The sequence below is a fragment of the Sus scrofa genome, chromosome 1 (assembly GCF_000003025.6).
Source record: "Sus scrofa isolate TJ Tabasco breed Duroc chromosome 1, Sscrofa11.1, whole genome shotgun sequence".
Classification (NCBI taxonomy): Eukaryota; Metazoa; Chordata; class Mammalia; order Artiodactyla; family Suidae; genus Sus; species Sus scrofa.
Genome location: NC_010443.5, coordinates 182,664,377 through 182,684,203, shown reverse-complemented (window position 1 = coordinate 182,684,203; position 19,827 = coordinate 182,664,377). Strand labels below are relative to the sequence as shown.

The window sequence follows — 19,827 nt, the reverse complement described above, 5'->3', positions numbered from 1 at the left end:
TTCCAATTCATCCACAAGTTACTACTAGATTTACTCCTAAAACATGGGTCAAATTCTATTCTCTTTTGCAACCTATAAAATAAAGTAAGTCTGTCATAGTCAAACAATCAGGTTTAATTCTGTACATTCTCACTCCAAGTTACATTTTCACCACACCCAGTTTTCAACCATACCAGATTATTTCTGTTATCTCAGTTAAGCCAGATTCTTTCCTCTGTGAGAAAGAATACTGACATGGTTCTATCAGTATGGACTGTCTTTCTTTCCAGCCTCAGTGTATCCCAACCCCAACTTTGGTAATCCTTTGCATCTTTTATGGCCAGGGCAAGTGCTTCCTCCTTTGCAAAGCCCTCAAAGTTGGGATGATCATTCCTTTTTCTACATTCCTATAGCACACTTTCCCTCTATTATGCACTTATTTTGTTCTGCCTCCTCCATAGGATTATAAACTCTTGAGTGTAGAAGCTCTCCTTTATCGGTCTTTATATATTTTAGAGCACGTATATATTATTACTTTACACAAATGGTAGTTTAATAAATCCCCCTTCTCTTTTTTCTTGTTATTCGTTTTCTATTAGATTTAAAAACAATGAAGTTCTCCTGGGTAGATTGTTTAGAATAATTAATGGTGTTATATACTTAACAAGTAATGTAGATGAGACAAAGCTTATTTTAAAAGTTATTTATTTGGGGAGTTCCCTTTGTGGTGCTGGGGAAATGAATCCGATTAGGAACCATGAGGACGTGGGTTCAATCCCTGGCCTCGCTCAGTGGGTTAAGGGTCCAGCATTGCTGTGAGCTGTGATGTAGATTGCAGGTGTGGCTTGGATCTGGCGTGGCTGTGGCCAACAGCTGTAGCTCCTATTAGACCCCTAGCCTGGGATCCTCCATATGCCGCAGGTATGGTCCTAGAAAAAGCAAAAAAAAAAGGTATCTATTTGGAGAGAATTTTATTATTTGTATTTAACTATGTTTCATGTCATGTCCAAATTCTTTCAAAAACGTTTTACCATTTTCAAAATTAAGGTTGACTTTATCATGTTAGGTTGAGAATTTCTTCTGTATGGGATCCCCACTGGCAGTTTTTTTGGCGCTGCGCGGCATCCGCCCAGGAAACACTGGAAGTCAAGACCATATTTTGCCCAGAGAGATTTGTAACCGATTACTAAACATTTTTCATCCAACAGATCCAGTGGTGAGTTGCATATATGGACATTTGTCTCTCAATATTAAATTGTTTCTAAGAGGATCTATAAGGAATCTTGAAAGATACTGCTGAAATTATGAGAAAGTATTTGTTTAAATACATACCTCACTTTATTGTGCATCACAAATACTGCATTTTTTTTTTTTTTACAAACTGAAGTTTTGTGGCAACCCCGCATTAAGTCTGTTGTTGCCATTTTTCCAATAGCCTTATTTTTTAATTGAGGTATATATATATTGTTTTTTTAGACGTGATGTTGTGGCACATTTAATAGACTAAAGTGTAGTGTAAACATAACTTTGGTATACACTAGGAAACCAAAAAGTTTGTATAATTCACTTTATTGCACTGATATGGAACCAAACGTGCAATATTTCTGAGGTATGCCTTTATCTCTTATATTTGCATAAGCTCATATTTTTTAAATATTTGTGTTTTAGTTAATTTAGGGCTTAGCAAATAAAATACCCTAAAGATGTTCTGGTTATGTGTATTTGTAGGATAAAAGCATAATGTATAAGTATTATCTCTGTACAGTTATTCCAAGGGACAGGAGTATTCTGGACTTTCAGATTTTTAATCAGTTGAAATACCAGTAAAGCAGCAACCATAAATTTTAAAAATCCTGCTTCAGATACTTTTTTCTTCAAAGCATGCTACAAAATAAACTATGTTTGTTAGATCCTTTTAGAAATGAAAATACTTAAATATTATGTTAACATGAAAAAGTAGAAGAGTTTATTTTAGCCTGATGAAATTATAACATCTTGGATTTTTACATTTTCCGTTTTTACTGTAAATATGTTTTTTAATGTAAACACTCTAAGGATCTCATATCTAGGTAAACAGTTTAATGCCAGGTAAGCATTTTTAAATGAAAAAATGCTTCCTTAGTCCTTTTGGGGACAAGGCTAGATAAAACATAAAGATAAGACAAGGTATTTCAAATAGCATTTATTCTCTGAAAAACAGCCTTATATAATTGTCCTTTAAAAGATCTTTAGCTAGTGCCAAATAAATATGACATTGACTAAACACAAGAATTTTAGAAAAGCACCCATACATTAAAGCATCAAAACCTGCTATATTTAATAAATAAATTTCATTGAAATGAACTCTAGTATTAGATTCAAATACAGATTGCACAATCTAGGCCAAGTCACTTCTGAAATTATTTTTTATCTATAAGATACAGATGACAATATTTTACCTCATAAGGTTTTTAGAATTAAGTTAAACATAATGTGCAAAATATCCAACTAGACATTGACCATTTCATTATATACATTCTTTTTAGGAGCTCCCAAAGTGACTCAGCAGGAATGATCCCAACTAGTATCCATGAGGATGTGGGTTCAGTCCCTAGCCTCGCTAGTTGGGTTGAGGATCTGGCATTGCCATTAGCTGTGGTGTAGGTTGCAGATGTGGCTAGGATCCAGCGTTGCCATGGCTGTGGCATAGGCTGGCAGCTACATCTCCCATTTGACTCCTAGCTTGGAAACTTCCATAGGCTGTGCATGCAGCCCTATAAAGACAAAAGAAAAAAACCATTCGTTTTGCTCTCTTATAACTTGGAAGTGAACTTGTGTTTGTTGGAAAACTCTGAGCTTTCAGTATGTACTCTGTATAATCTTAAACTTTGTTGTACAGTTGCCCCATGAAGAACTTGGGGGTTGAGGTGCCAACCCTATACTCAGTCAAAAATTGGCGTTATTTTACAGTCCCTCTGTATCCATGGCTCCAACCACAAGGTCAACCAGCTGAAGATCGTGTACAAAATCCATGTATAAGTGGATCCACACAGTTCAACCTTTGTTGTTCAAGGGTCAGCTGTGTTGTATAGGAGACTTCCAAACTCATTATAAATTATTTTTTATTATTCATTTTTTTAGTTTTTCTGTGATTTTTTTTAATACTTTATGTCAGAACTGTGCTAGGCAGCTTTTCCAAAGATACCTATTCTTCTTAACGTCTTTGTGAAGTAGTTGCACGTATTATCTCCTTACTACAGCTTAGAAAACTGAGGCTCTGAGACCTTGTGACTTGGTAAGTGTCATCTAGTTAATAAGTGAATGTGAACTGGGGAATTCTGAAGCCAAGTCCATTGCATTTTCTGCTATAGTGCGCCTCCTTCACTTTAGACAAATGGTCTTGTGTCATCATCTAAATTATGTGTTCTGTGTTAATTTCTATTTGAAAATACAGTTTACTAGGAGCTTAGATATTAAAAATTGGTCTTATTTGCTATGCTTCAGTTTACTGTTTACTGCTTTAATTTGTTTGTGAGACTAACATGAATCTAAATATTAGGTGATATCAGAACATGATAAAAATGAATCTGTTTCTTTGAAAAACTAATTAATGGGCACAATTAGCCAAGGCTAACACTATTTTTTGTGGCATCATTAAGGATATATAATTAGACAAACTATGTATTATTAACAGTGAAAAAAATGGGGATACATGTTAGGAAAATCAGGTTTTTAAATATTCCCTAAAAGGGGTGGCCAGTTAGTTCAGTTGCTTAGAGCATGGTGATAATAAATATTTCCTAAGGTCTACTGAGCATGCAGTAGAATAAAAATAAACCGTTTACTAAAATCCAAACATTGTGCCTTAATGTTGTGTTTCTTTGATTTTTTTTTTTAATTAAGGCTTATAGATTAGAACCGTTAATACTGAAACACTACAGCAACATTTCACCTGTCCAGATCCACTGGTATAATACTTCCAATCCTCTACCTTATGAGTGTATGAAGCCAAGCTTTCTTCACCCAGCAAAAGAACCTACCTCAGTTTCAGAAAATGAAGGTATTTCAACAGTACCAAGCCCTGTGACCTCACCAGTCTTGGCCCGCCGACACTATGGGGAATCTATAACAAATATAGGCAAAGCAAGTATATTAGGTAATTTCTCTTCAATTATTTCTTATCAATTAATTTAAGCACTTTTTTATAGGCATTAAATTTTAGGTAGTTGGAAATACTCTGTATATTACAAAATATCCAACAGTTAATCCTCATGTTTAGAGTTAATTACTGTCTCACTGTTCATATTTGAGGGCAAAAGTCCTAAAGTTCTCTAATTAGATTAGATCCTGTAGTTAAAGATATGAGATAACTGGATGCACAAACGTTCTGGGAGTCATTTCCCTCGTTTTAATCTTGACCCCATCACTTACTGTGAGATCTTGGGAAGTCACATCGTTTTTAATGCTCTGCTTCCTTATCTGTGAAGTGAGGGAGTACTTGAGAACTAAGGGTGCTCCTGACAACTAGTTCTCTGATCCGTGTCCTAAGTGTCTCTCAAAATGTGTTCTTTCTCAGGGCAGCAAGGATATTTAATTCTTCTTTGAACTATCTCCAGTACCAGCCACATTTGGTGTAGCAGTGGAGCTCAATTATGTGCCATTTTAATTTGCCCTTTTCCGTTGCTTTTGATTATGAGTTGCCTTAATATAAAATGCCACAAGATGGCACTATAAATAAGCTTTATCTGCTAGACTCATTGATGTTTGACTTCATCAGATTGTTTATTCATAGCTTTTTTTTATTCATAGCTTTTTACAGCATACGCACTAAACTTTAGTAGAAATCATATCAATAGTAAACATATGCCCATGTGATGGCATGGTTCTTTTATTAACATTTTTAATCTTATGAAATACTTAAAAAAAAAAAAACAACCAATAGCAGAGTACCCTGATGGCACTGCAGATTGAGGATCCAGCATTGTCACTGCTGTGACTTGGGTTGCTGCTGTGGCTCAGGTTCAGTCCCTGGCCCTGGAACTTCTGCATCCAATGGAGACAGTCAAAACAAACAAATAACAATCCTAAATAAAACAGAATCTCTTCCTTTGTAAGCTGTATTCCTGGAGTTTTTACAACTCTTATTCTATTCAGCACCATCTTTATTTAGAAACCTACAATATAAATTGTAGTTTTCTTATGTTCCCACCCTGGAAAAACATGACTAGGACTTGATTCCTCTGCCAACTGACTGTAATTATGGGTGGTGCTCTTTAACTTGGTATGTGGTGTAATTCAGCAGAATGATTGCCCTGTATCATAAAATGCAGGGGCTGCAAGCATCGGAAAGGGACTTGGAGGAATGTTGTTCTCAAGATTTGGACGTTCATCTACATCACAGCCATCGGAGACAAGAGACGCTGTAGAAGACGAGAAGAAACCGGTCACCTCACCTCCTACGACCACCGTGGCAGTGCAGACCCTTCCACATAGTAGCTCTGGCTTTCTTGACTCTGCATGTTAGTTCATATTGTTCTTTCCAAGTTTATACTCTGTCTTTTTAAAACTTGAGGAGAACAGAGAGGATTACGATGTTAATACTAGCAATCGACTCTGTAATCTAAAGAAAGCATGCCTTAGCTCTTAAAGAAAAAGTGCCTTTCCTCTACTTAAATTTGTAAGAATAATAATCCCCAGGTAAATGCAGTTTTACTCTCTGCATTGGTGAATTAAGAATATTAATAACCAGGGCCTTGTGTCTTACCTACCCATCAAGCATAAAACAGGTCTTCTTGTGGTAAGCACCTCCTGATTTTTGTAAAGTAGTTTTTTTTTTTTAAAAAAAATCATGTAATTGCTTTGGGAGTTCCCACTGTGGCACAGTGGAACACAGTGGAAATGAATCCAGCTAGTATATATGAGGATGCAGATTTAATCCCTGGCCTCACTCACATGCAGCTTGGATCCCGAGTTGCTGTGGCTGTGGTGTAGGCCGGCAGTTGCAGCTCTAGTTAGACTCCTAGCCTGGGAACTTCCACATGCCACTTGTGCAACCCTAAAAACAAAAACAATTCATGTAATTGCTTCAAACATATGCTATATCTATTCTTGATACTTTTTTTAAACTGCTATGCCAAAGCCATCCTGGTGCTAATTCCACAGTCTTCTTCATCCAACCTAATTTTAGAACCTTTAAAGCTTTCATTGTATTCGATCTACTTACTGTGTGGCCTCCAGTCCTATCCCAGCTACCTTGTCTAAGTAGATACTCAGGATATGAGTGGATGAATGGTCATTATACTGGATTTAGCATTAGAATGGAGCTTTGTTTAACCTTTTCCAGTGGATTTATATGGTCTAAAATCTTGAATAGTTGTGAGACACTGATGCACTTATTATATATATTTACTTCTGAGGATCTAAATTTAAACCATATTTTAAGTGTCCAGTAAAATATAACTAATAAGACAAGTCCTAGTTTTCTATTGACTTATGTAAGAAAATGTAAATTCTGAAACTAGCTAAATCCTAAACTATAACAAGAAGAAAACTTTATTTTCTTTCTCTAAAAATGTTTAAACATTTCATTTCAGATACTTAGAGCCTTGTTTTCTTGCTGTATCTGCTACTCTAAATTTTAAAACAACCAGCATTTATTGTCATTCATTCATTATTGTCATTTAACTTACTTAAAAAGGTAGTTCAGGTGTGACAGTCCTGGAGGCTAGATCTTTCTCCACAGTCAGACCCAATCCAGGATGAATTATCCTAACATTTCTGAGTCAGATATTCCTCTTTGGGCCAATAACATTTTTTGAAACATAACCCTATCTACCTCAGACTTTGAGTACTGAAAATTTTATAATTGTAAACACTGCCTTATAAGAGTTGCTATACTGACTTAAATTCTGACTTCCACTTAATATCAGAAATGAGATTTTGAAAATACAGAATTCTGTTGTAACATGCAGATGTCAAAAGAAAACTCTATAAACTTCTGAGGAAAAGTAACTTCAGAGAATTTTATAAGATGGCAGGTAAACAGTTCCTTAGAATGTTAATGTACCACAGTGATGCTTAACACATTGGAGTTAACTAGCGAACAAGAAGAGCAGGGTAGAATTTGAGCCCCAGAGAAAGGGTAATGAAGACTTACAGAGAGAGGTCTATAAAATCTGAGGGAAGAAAACTGTTTTGGGGTTTTTTACTATTTAACACAGAAATTTCAAAATAATAAAGGAGAAACCTATTTCTTCTAGGACAAGTGAGTAGAGATACTTAGCTGTATTGTATCATTATAGTTTGATATCTTAACAAAATACATTTTCTGTTATTCTTGCTTATGAATTCTTTGTCCTAATAGTTAATTCCTCGCCAACTATAGACTCAACTATGAGCTAAACATGATTCTTAGTTATATATATTCATCTTTAGATACAGATTTTAAAGATTCAACTTTTAAAATTGAACTTCTACTAGAGTAAAGTTATGCCTTTTAAATCAAATCCCCAAGATTTGCCTAATTCTTGGACTTGCTTCAATAGTATACTTTAATATGTAATCCTGATTTAGACAAATTTCTTAAATCATAACTGCTATTTTGGCTCTATCTTGCAGATCATAAAACCTTTCTTCCTTAAATCTTTGTGGAATTTGGTCACTGTGATTAGGTGATTCTGGCTTCCTTTCTTTCTGCTCACATTGACTGCCTCAGTTCTTCTTGAAAACCTTTATTCTGAAGCTACCAACTTTGATTCTCTTGCTTTTTGAGGGTGGTAAAATAGACACAGACTGAATTCATGATCAGTCAGGGTTTCTTTGAAGAGTTAGTGTTGGCAGTTGAAACCACCTTATTGACATCAAGTTGAAGCATCTTACCTAGTTATGCTTTGTTTCTTTTGAAAAGTATAGGCTTATTTCCAGTGGTTTTACTGTTTGCTTTCTTATGCCACCTCCTCCCTCCCCTCCCCCCACCCCCATTTTTTATAACATAGTATCTGTTTCTTTTAGCATTGTCTTACCCTCTAGGTTAAAACTTGAATGAACTATAAATTGGGGGGATACCTGGGTGTTAACAGTTTGCAACATTGTATTTCAAAGTTAGTTATGTTTACATTTTCCATAAAAGAGCTCTTCACAATAACCAAAGTTTGTACTTCTTTATGCATGCTAGGTTTAATCAGTTTATTTGGGAGTATTGTTCTAACTTTTGGCCACTGCATCATTGAAGGCCAGTTGTAACCATCAGCCAACACTTTACAGCATCTTGTGTTTTTTTTTTCACAGATTTCAGACTTCAGGAATCGTTCTTTAATCTCCCACAACTTCTTTTTCCGGAAAATGTAATGCAGAATAAAGATAATACCCTCGGTATGGTATATGTCAGGAATAGCATTCAGAACACTTCAAAATTATCTATTTAGATTTCTTCTGCTCATTGAAAAATTGGATCAGTTCTTCTGTGATATCAGCTTGAATGTTGCCATGACAGCCGTTTTTTGTGTGTGTTCTCTTCCTGTATTTTCTGATCTTAAATGTTAGTGGTTCTGAAGAGCAAGTATAGATTAGATACTTAATGTGCTAAAGTATCTGATAGTCCTCTATGCTTCTACAAAGAAGCACCCTTTTAGAGAGGGGAGAAAAGCATTAGGACATTTTCTTTCTTCTCAGCTGTCCTAAAGCCTTCAAAAAGGCCCACTGTTCTTTTCATGTAATATACTTAGATACAGAAGGATTTCATAGCATAAAGAATTTAATCATTCCTAGTTATTTCAGATATCAGTAACATTACCCCTAGGGCTTTTGGTATGCCATAGCTGATACCTGGTTTCAACACAGATATTTAATGTTCTTTAGAGGTGTATGTTTTCTTTGAAAAAATTAATAATATTGGATGCAAGAGATATTCTCAGTCTCTTAATTTTCAGGAGATTCAAAATGTATCAGTAATGATTAATCTCAGCAGTTTTAAACTATTTTACTATTAACTTCTCATTCCTTTATCTACAACTCCTTTCTCTACTTTTTTTAATATTGGATTTTGTCTTTTTTTTTTTTTTTTTTTTTTTTTTGTCTTTTCAGGCCCACACCCACAGCACATGGACGTTCCCAGGGTAGGAGTTGAATTGGAGCTATACCTGCCAGCCTACACCACAGCCACAGCAACGCAGGATCCAAGCCACGTCTGTGACCTACACCGCAGCTCACGGCAACGCCAGATCCTCAACCTACTGAGCAAGGCCAGAGATTGAACCTGCATCCTTATGGATACTAGTCAGATTCATTTCTGCTGAGCCATGAAAGGAACTCCTGGATTCTGTCTTTTAACAACAACAACAACAAAAATATACATATATATATATAAAATAACTTTTTCCTTGGATTTTTAACCAGTCCTAATTTTATAATTTCAGTATTTATAAATGCTGATTTTCATGTTATTGTGCTAATTTTCTATTTTTTCTATTTAAAAAAAAAAAAAAAAAAAACTCTTACTTGGTAAAGATTCCAAAACAGTATTTTAACATAACAAGCTGCTTTGATTTTTTGGCTCCATAACACCAGTTTGTGTTGATCTATCTCAGTGAAATCCCCCCCCAAAATGATCTTATATCAGTGCTCCCTCAGGTCCTGACACTTATAATGGTCGCTTCCATAAAGAAATCATTGATTTGTGCTTTTTGCATATTTAGTAGGAGGAAGGAAAATAATCTACTTGTATATTTGTCCCGCATTCAAATAATTCTTACATCCACTATCTTAAAACCATCCCAACTACCTAAGCAATTAGACCTCTAATCATAACTTCACCACACTGATTCAGATGGTAATATGTATATGGCTTCTCTTTTTTTCTCCTGTTTTTATTCATTCAGCAATTGTTCATTAAATGTTTACCGTAAGCCCAGTAGGTAGTCAACTAGAAAAGATACCAAGATGAAACAGACTTCATTACTGCCCATGAAGATCCTAAATTCTGGTGTGGAAATTAAGTATTTTCTAGGGGGCATATATTCTAGTAAGGAAAGTAGATAACTACAAAAATAATGATGATAATATGGCAGAATGTGATGAGCCTCATAACAGAGGTACAGGTAAAGGCTGCTATCATTTCTAAGGAATGAGACAATACTTTCACCTGGATAAATCAAAAGGATTTGTAGAAGTAAAATTTGGACAAGCAGAGATGAAAAGACAATTCAAAGAGAAGAAACAACGTAAGCAAAAACACAGAGGTGGGAAGCACAGGGTATAGAGAGAACCAGAAGTTAGTTTTCTTGAGAAGAACCAAGAATGAGTGAAAGGGAGTAGTTCTAAATATGATTGGGAAAGTTTCTCAAACCAGATTGTGGAGGGTCCACAAATTGGCCATCTCCGGGGATTTCTTTATATTCAGCATTTATCCAGAGCCTGTATTTACCCAGATAGTCCATATGTTGTCAAATATTAGGTATCTGAATGTCTCTCAGGGTAGATTAATGATGGGAAATTTGGGAGGCAGAAATGAGAACTGAATATAAAACTCATTATGGAGTCTTATTTTTTTCAATAAGATGGTTAGAAAATATTCTTCAGTATGTTTGCAGCTGTGATAAATCAGAAAATGTAAATATTCCTTGGAGGTCAAACACCTAACCACCTGAAATGTATAGTCGCTCTGAAGCACCACAAAAATAAGAAGATAGGAGTTCCCTTCGTGGCTCAGCGGTTAACAAACCCAACTAGGATCCATGAGGATGGGGGTTCGATCTCTGGCCTTGCTCAGTGGGTTAAGGATCTGGCATTGCCATGAGCTATGGTGTAGGTCACAGACGTGGCTCAGATCCTGCATGGCTGTGGCTATGGTGTAGGCCAGCGGCAGTAGCCCGGGTTCGACCCCTAGCCTGGGAACTTCCATATGTCGCAGGTGTGGCCCTAAAAAGCAAAAAAAAAAAAAGAAGAAGAAGAAGAAAACATAATTTATCAATAAGAACTCTGAGCATAATCTTTCTTATTATAAATGAATCTTTCACGAGTCCTTGGGAAACCCAGTTTCCTTTGCCAGTACTTTTAAGTATTTTTCTTGGTATCTACTTGGAGGGCCAAAGCATACAATTATGACTATAGTTATTATTTACAAATAAGATAATTTTAAGATTCATTAAGTTTTTGAAAATTTCTCTCTAGGAAGGTTGACACTTCCATTAAATAGAGAAATGTGTACTTCCTATCCAGTTAGTACACATTATACTAAAAAGCTTACTTTCCCTTTATATATGTTACTTTTTAACACCATATCCATATTGATAGGCCCTGTGCACAAAAGAATTCTCTGCTTAAAACACAGTGCTGAGGACACTCTACCTTCAGACTGTGTATGTTGCAGACATTCACCTCGGGGAATAGGGAATGAAATTGCCCATGTGCATGAGTTCCCCCAAAAGAAAATAATCTGTGTTGTAAAACTGTAAGCAAACTGCTGACAGTTGTTAAAAGTCAACAGTCTTTTTTTCATTTTTACTTCTCTCCAACTGTTCTGGAATCTCATTGGTTTTCGTTTGTTTGTTTTTGTAGATAGAGGAATTTCAGCACGTAAGCACTCAGGAGAGAAAGGATAAAGTGTCAATTTTATGTTCTTCTTTCTCCTTGACCTAACTCAGTGAAAGAAACTAGGAAAAAAACTGCTAACCTGTTTGGTGCCACCGGTTCGAGAAAGTAGGTCAAAGGCAACTCCATAAAGATTTGGGCCTGCTTTGGCCAAGAACCCATCTAACAGCACATATAGAATGGTACTGCCATATAGCAGCTTCACTCCTTAGGAATTCTGTGATCTGTATAAAGGGAGAAGATACAGGCCTACCTGCTCTGTCCATCTGCCTGCAAAATCAACAGAAATGTGAGGTCATCTGTAATGGCAGCCAGACTGCCTGCCTTTTAAGGAAAATGAGAGGCTAAAATAGGTTCATCAGGTATAAGTTGGCCACCTACTTCCCATTTTGATAGGGACAACCTACAGATAAATAAAAAGGGATAGGAAGGGCTAATCTAGTTAGTGACATTTATTAAAGATCTATAAGTGGTAAGAATTACAAGGGCATATAATGTAATGGAGCAGTAAGTTTATCAGTTGAGTTTATTTATAGTATATGAAAAGGCAGTGCGGCACAGTAATAGAATATTAAGAATTAATTCCAGGGACATAAAATCAAAGTAGAGGCAAAGACCACTATTTACAACAGGGAAAATCTCCCTTTCTTTGACTTTAAAACAATAATTTAACCTAAGACTGTTGGACCAGGAAGACATTTACAGTGTCATTTAGAAGTGAGTTCATAGAAATTATACCTTGGTGTGATCCTCACCAATATTAATGAGTATGTTTTCCATCTCTTCCGCTTTTCCTCTTACTTCTCTTTTTTTCTTTATAAATAACTTCACCTTGACTCCTCTTCATCATGCTTAAGAATTCCAGTTTCCTCTTTCCATCTTCTTGTCTCTTGTGCCAGAAGGTACTTACAATTTTTTTTTTTTTTTTTTGTCTTTTTGCCTTTTCTAGGGCTGCTCCCGTGGCATTTGGAGGTTCTCAGGCTAGGGGTCTGATCGGAGCTGTAGCCGCTGGCCTACACCAGAGCCACAGCAATGCGGGATCCGAGCCGCGTCTGCAACCTACACCACAGCTCACAGCAACGCCGGATCCTTTAACCCACTGAGCAAGGCCAGGGACCGAACCCGCAACCTCATGGTTCCTAGTCGGATTCGTTAACCACTGCGCCACTACCGGAACTCCAGTACTTACAAATTTAATACACACAGCACATGACACTATTATCCCACAGTTCTACACATGGAATTCAACTATTTCTGTCTTAGTGTGGATTAGCTTATCATAATTGAAATGAGAAAAGTAGCAGTTTAAAAAAAAACTTTGTAAAAAGCCTATGTCAATATATTTTACAAGTGTTTTATATCCTAATTAGGTATTTATGCTGTTTTTAAGTGTAAACCTTATCTGAAAATGTATAGATAGATCCGTGGACAGTCTTTGTCAGGAAAGCACAATTGAGTAGAAAAATAACAACTGTAAATGCATTTTTAAATTACTGCATGATATTGTCACAAACCTTAAAATAAGTAATAGCTAAATGTTTATATGAAATCAGTCTCTAAAGTGATGTGATTTCCTATATGTGATTACCAAATTCCTAGTGTAAAACAAAACCTAACTTTTTTCTCTATCCTCAATTTTTGCTAGCTTTTACTTTTCATATCTGCTGGCACTCTAAAGAACAGACTTTGAGTGTCTGAACCACTTTTAGTGGTTCGCTTTTTGTTTTTAAGACAGACCCTTCAAAGTACTGTATGGCTCATTGACAGTTTTAAAGGAGTTCCTGAAGATCAAATTACCATTTTTCTAAGTGTTTTATCTTTAAGGATTTATTAGCTGAACCGACCACAATCTTCTTAGAGCCTTGATTTGTTAAGGTGATTTTTCTCTAACAGGTATTGCAAGGACATTTTGTTTTAGAAAAATCCTGATTGAATTCGTTGAAGTGTTTGAGGCCAACACTGTTAGGGAATGAAATCCTTCCTCTCAAGACTGCCATTGCTCCTCCCAGTTTAAAGTTCCTCCTTTCCTGGACACCTAGGTGCAGGTTAGGCCCTGCTGACTGGATGCAGATGAGGGTGCCTTGTGGCCACCCTTGAGGAGCTCAGCCAAGTAAGGAAGAAAACAGTCTAGGACTGTAATCAATGTTATCTTCCAACATATCCTAACTATAAAGGGCCTCGCCAGTGGAGCAGCCTTTGAGTGTCCTGTTGCACTCCTACAGGCCTTATAAGCCTGGCCCATAATTCTGCGAGAAGGCTGTTCTCTTTATTTTACAGATTAGGCACAAAGATTAAATGGGAGAGCCTGGATTTGAGCCCAGTTTCTTTACTCCAAATACACTCTATGACACCAAGTGAGATTTTGTTTTTCCTACTTTAGTATTCTATATAGAATGCATACAAAGGAAAGGACTCACCAAATAGAATCCTGAGCTACTGAGGCTCTTGGGTGTTTTTTTCTATAATATTAGAGTAGAAAGTCACTTTAAAATGGTGATAGTAATAATTAGGAGAATCACTTCTATTAGGTAAATTTTTATTCTCAATTCTAGCAAGTCTATAGAACCAGTCTTATTATAATACTTATACATGTGTTTGACTTCTCTTTTTAGGGGAATTGGATCACAGAATTGATTTTGAACTCAGAGAAGGCCTTGTGGAGAGTCGCTATTGGTCAGCTGTCACGTCGCATACTGCCTATTGGTCGTCCTTGGATGTTGCCCTCTTTCTTTTAACCTTCATGTATAAACATGACAAGCATGACAATAATGCAAAACCCAATTTAGATCCAATCTGAACTCCTAAAGGACATTAGTGGCCCCAAACTGATTTTTTTCTGTTAAAATATGTATGTCAAGATATGAAAGTTTCAAGTTTAAATATGTCTCAGTTTTGTTTAGGGCAAGAAGATTTTAATTTAAAAGCACTTTATATTATTTAAAAACAAAACGTATGTTCAGTCCGAAAAAAGTTATTTAGTTTTCATCATTTTAATTATGAGTCTGACAGAACCCCCTACAGAATCAAACAAGACCTGGAAGTGAGGAAGGTTTGGGTAGACTGCAGGGTTCTAATCACAACCTAACTTCTTCCAAATATAAAGGCATAGTAATGGGTTGAATCTAATTTACTAACCAAAATGTGTTATAAATCTCAAATGCTTAAGGTTCAGGGTATTCTGTATAAAGATCACAACGTGGTATCATTGTTTTAGATTTCTATGAAAGCTTCCATTTCCACAGTTCCTTTGAAACATGAATATAACAGATTTAAAATGTTTTGAGTTTAACTTGTTTCAAAGAACTAATGCTAAAAAACATTTGAGCTACTGTATTTCTAATTTATTACCTCTAACTAATTGCTTTATGTCATTGTGTGAAACATTACATTTTTTAAATATTTCCTTTGAACAATATAAGAACCACATTTATTTTCTATAGTGTTAAGACCGTTTTTTCTCAGAACTCCATCTTTGTACTCTTCAGATGAATATATAGACACTGTGGCATACTTTCAGTATTTTTTTCATTAAAAACTTATAGTTTCACACAAGTAATGGTAGTTCAGTTATTTTGGAAAAAATGAACTTTTTATTATGTCACATTACCTCAGAGAAAGCCAAAGTTTTCTAAACCTAACACAGTATTCCATCATGGGTACATTAATTAACTTTACTGGAAAATTAGTAAAGTTCTTTGGAGTGGGGAGTATAACAACTATTTAAATGTATAAATAAATATCTGTGTGCCAAACAACATACAAAAAGGGGATGGAGTGTCACTAACAAAGTTTATTTTTAAAGTGTAAAGGAATCATAATTGAGACATAGGCACAATAGTTCAGGGCATTGGAGAAGTTTCCTCAGCTGTAATTTTTTCCACAGTGCTTTTCATCTGAGGAGCTCAAAGTGCTTTGAGAGTCAATAATCTATGTAGTAGCTCCCTGAGGTAAGTAAATGAGTATTATTTTCATGTTACATGTTAATACACTAAGGCAACAAAATATTTAAAGTGCCTTGGATTATATTACAGAGCAAATCGGAAGAATTCACTTTGAAGACTGACCATATTCTTTTATGTGCTGTTCATTGGCTAATAATTCATGTGTGACCTCTTATTTCGCAAACAATAATAACAGAAGTTGCCATTCATAATTTGAAGAAAAGACTGTGAAGCCAGTACTTTACCCTCCTAGTCATGTACATTCTTCGGTTCTCACACACAGAGGAGGAGTTACTTAGAAGAAGGAGATCAGTAGCCTCTCTGCCACAGCCAACCCTCCCTTCTGAGTGTCATCCACTAGGTTCCACTTAAGGTGCTGTCTTTGCTTATCTTAGCTTTCCAGGAATCACAGTCAAACTGGGAGCAAAGTTGGTCAGTCACACATCTCACCTCCTTTCTTTATAAGATAGCAGAATCTTTGGCTTGTAGGTTTTACTCAGCACTGTCAGTCCTCTATCTTTTTTGGCCTTTCATTAGATTTGCAAAACATAAAACACTTTTTAGTGCTTGAAAAGATCCCAAGACTTCATGCCCAAATATGTGACTCACTAAGAAACTTTTGCTATAAAAGGCTTTTGATGCGATCTTAGCAAAGCTGAAGCAATGTCTTTCGAATTTAGAGATTCCTGTAAACTCAGGTCATTCTTATACCCTGTTTATTTTGTAGGTCTATTTAGTTCTCAGGAGAATTAAACTCATGTCTCGTGACTGTATCGTTAAAGGTTTTTGAGCCTATGTTGTTGTGGGTGGTATGACACTCAAATGCCTAAGAGCTTTAAGGGATTCATACTTAACCACTAGACAGCCCTTTTTACCTGAGAAGAGCAAAATCAAATCTTTTTAATTTGATATTGAAGAAGAAAAGTAAGTTCCCATAGCTATTAGGATATATGTGCTTCCCTTTTTTCATATTGAGGGGAAAAAAATCAAATTTAACCACATGAAAGTTATTTGAATTCTTGAAAAGAAAAACATTCAAAACCACTTTTTCAGGAGTTCCTGTCGTGGCGCAGTGGTTAACGAATCCGACTAGGAACCATGAGGTTGCGGGTTCCGTCCCTGCCCTTGCTCAGTGGGTTAACGATCCCGTGTCGCCGTGAGCTGTGGTGTAGGTCGCAGACACGGCTCGGATCCTGCATTGCTGTGGCTCTGGCATAGGCTGGCGTCTACAGCTCCGATTCGACCCCTAACCTGGGAACCTCCATATGCCGCGGGAGCGGCCCAAGAAATGGCAAAAAGACAAAAAAAAAAAACCAAAAAAGAAACCACTTTTTCAAAATGAGATACTCTGTATTATTGGACAGGTGTTTTGCCTTCAATTCATTATTCCATCAACAGAGATGGCAATTTTGACTTTACAGTACTCTTCTTCTTTCCATGTCTCTGCATGTTACCATGGAATGTACTTGTATATACTCAAGTAATATACAGAGTATGTAATTCTAGCTTGATTTAGAAGCTAAGTCAGTTACTGAGTAACATTTTGCAAGTTTATTCCGGCAAGTACTAAATTGGCCAAAAGTTCTGTTTTTGATACCATTAAAATTTTATTCTCTATTTTGTGTACATGCTATGATGATTCTTCTGAGTACTGGTCAGATTGTTCAGTTTTAATCCAGTTAGGTTCCTAAGAGTTATTTAAACTTAGAATAAGGAGAATGTTTTGTTCATAACTTTTTTTTCATCAGTAATTATGGTATATTAGAACATAATTACAAAATGTACTTTCTTTCCCAATAACTATATTGAAGCAGGCCTTAGGGATCTTATGTTTTAATTCTACTGAGCAGCATCTGTAGCCTTTGGATATTCTCACACTGATCATGTCCTGTAGAAGCCCTCAGACTGTGACATGTAAACATTCTCATTCTCGTCCTCTCCCTTTTGTTTCCTCACTGGGGCTGAAGCATTCTGGTCTATAAGGTATTTTAACATACCAGATCCTGGCTTTGCCTGCCCCCAAAGAGTAGACAGAGAAGAAGCCATCAGCTGAGTGTCATAGCCAATTCCACCACTCATTCCAGTGATGGCGCTTGGGCCCCTTAAAGTAGAGTCAGACCAAACCTGGAGAGTTCACTGAAAGGCCTACAGTAGAGGAAAAATAGTTGAATTGCTTCCTGATTAATTAGGTTGGTTAATATTTCTGTCTTCTCAACTATAATGAATAAGGTATTTGGACAATTCAGAAGATGAATTGGGTGTGTGTCTTACAGTTGGTTTTGAATCATCTTTTGTTAGCGTGGAAATGAGGCTGAAGAAGAAACATGAATTAAAGAAGGGTCAAGGCAGAGCTAAAAGGAGGATGTAGGAGTCAATCATTGGAGAAAGAACTAGAAATTGACCAGGCGGTCTGAGTGTTGGGAGGTTGACTTCTGAGGTTATTCTCAAGTGTCCCTTATCCAGATCCTGCTGTCGTCTCCATGCCTCAAGCCTCTGCCAGGAATCGGATGGTACTCTGGTTGAATCTGAAACATGTGCATTAAGTATTTTTATAGTTAGGCATAGCCAATACATATAGTTTCTTAGCGTTCATGATAATCGACCTACATAGAAAAACTTTTGCTGTACCTACAGTATATTTAGCAGGAAGCACCCCCACCGAACTCGTAACTGTTTACCTCTAGGATGGGTCTAGGAAGCCACTACAGCCCATGCTGTCTGCTTTTGCTTTAGTCGAGGAGAAAGGAAGTTGCCAAGGAAATGTTTATAGTACTGAGCTTGGATCAGTGTATAGAATGGCAGGATATAAAATTTCATCTCAGAGTCTCATTTAGTAAACATTAGTGCCAGCATGATAACAGCCTGGGTTATATACATCCTGTTTTTGGTTTTCCTTGGATGTTTGCAATCATTTTCAAAGGATTCTAAAATGTCAGGGTTTGTACAGATTTTAGAAGTCATCTAGTCCAACTAACCCTGTTTTAGTTGCTTATGAGCATTTAAATAGCAGAAAGGTCAAAGGGCGGCATGTTAGGTTCAGCCCAAGGACTTATTGAAAGGCTGAATACACAGCAGCGGAGGAGGGCAGCTGATGGGAGTCTCTAAGGAAAAATGTCATTAATGAGAGTTGATTTCTAAAGCTGGAAGGTATGAGAGGTCATCCTTGCCAAAGCATGTTTTGCAGATGTTAATAGATGTCATTTCAGAAACAAGTTTGGGAAATGCCCATTTAGAATATTCCTTTACAGCTTGACTTCGATAGCCTTTGATGCACTAAGTGCAATGTGAATCTATATGGTGCTCTGGGGGTGCAGGAAGGGAGTTTTTCCAAACTTATTAACCAGACTCTGTTCAAATGAACATACCTAGAGAAATGCTTTCACACTCAATTCCTGTATTTTATAAAAGTTTATCCCTTTGTTTGACAAGTCACTGCTCCCACTATGTAAGATCACATCACCCCAATGGCAGAGTCAGAATTAGAACTTAGGTCTCCCAATTCCCAGTTTTGTCTTACAGCACACTGCCTGTTTCCTTCCCATAATACAGAGGGAGCTCCTAACAAGACAGAAACTCCCTCTCTCCCAGTGTGTGTGTGTGTGTGTGTAGTGCACCCCATTGTGCCTTCCCCTTCCCCTCCTCCAGCCCTCTAGCATAACCTGATGCTTTACTGAGCTGCAAGCTCTTAAAGAATGACTCTAGGCTCGAGTTTCTCAGTTGGCCTCCCTGTTCCCAGGCTCTACCTAGGCCCTACCTGCTCAGGGTAGACTTTCTTTCTTGTCTCAGATCCAAAATACACCCAGGAAAAAGAATGAAAAAAGTAAATAAAAAAACAAAATATCCTGGGAAACACTATTAGTTTTCCATTCTGGGGACAAACAAACTTGATGGGGAAACAAGTTGCAGTGCTAAATAATGTTTAATACTCCTTTTGTTCCTTTTTTAAACTTTTTTTAGTTGAAGCATAGTTGATTCGCAATGTTGTGTTAGGTTCAGGTGTACAGCAGAGTGATTCAGTTGTATGTACATTATATATTTTTCAGATTCTTTTCTGTTACAGGTTATTACAAGATACTGAGAGTATAGTTCCATGTGCTATACAGTAGGTCCTTTCTGTTTATCTGTTTTATATATAGTAGTGTGTATATATTAATCTCAAACTCCTAATTTATCCCAACCCCCCCTCCCTTTCCCCTTTAGTAACCATAAGTTTGTTTTCTCCTTCTGTGAGTCTATTTCTGTTTTATAAATGACTTTATTTGTATCATTTCCATACTGTTTATATGTTGACCTTTTATCAGTTCCTGACAAGTAGGGCCCTTCTAAAAGTGTTCCAACACAG

General features: G+C 36.5%; 1 protein-coding gene across 7 annotated transcripts in view; it reads left to right on the top strand.

Annotated features, from left to right (window-relative positions):
- The window catches only part of DDHD1 (DDHD domain containing 1), an 87,425-nt gene extending 70,323 nt beyond the window's left edge, over positions 1-17,102 (top strand). For 4 of the 7 annotated variants that reach the window (XM_003121797.4, XM_005659960.3, XM_021102167.1 and 1 more), the window contains 5 exons: positions 1,046-1,195; positions 3,862-4,114; positions 5,289-5,477; positions 8,245-8,328; positions 14,157-17,102. In XM_003121797.4, coding sequence (XP_003121845.1) covers positions 1,046-1,195; positions 3,862-4,114; positions 5,289-5,477; positions 8,245-8,328; positions 14,157-14,341 — 861 coding nt within the window. In that variant the 3' untranslated portion in view covers positions 14,342-17,102. The remainder of the gene's footprint in view (positions 1-1,045; positions 1,196-3,861; positions 4,115-5,288; positions 5,478-8,244; positions 8,329-14,156) is intronic. The other 3 variants (XM_003121795.4, XM_021102176.1, XM_021102160.1) reach the window with 1 other exon arrangement.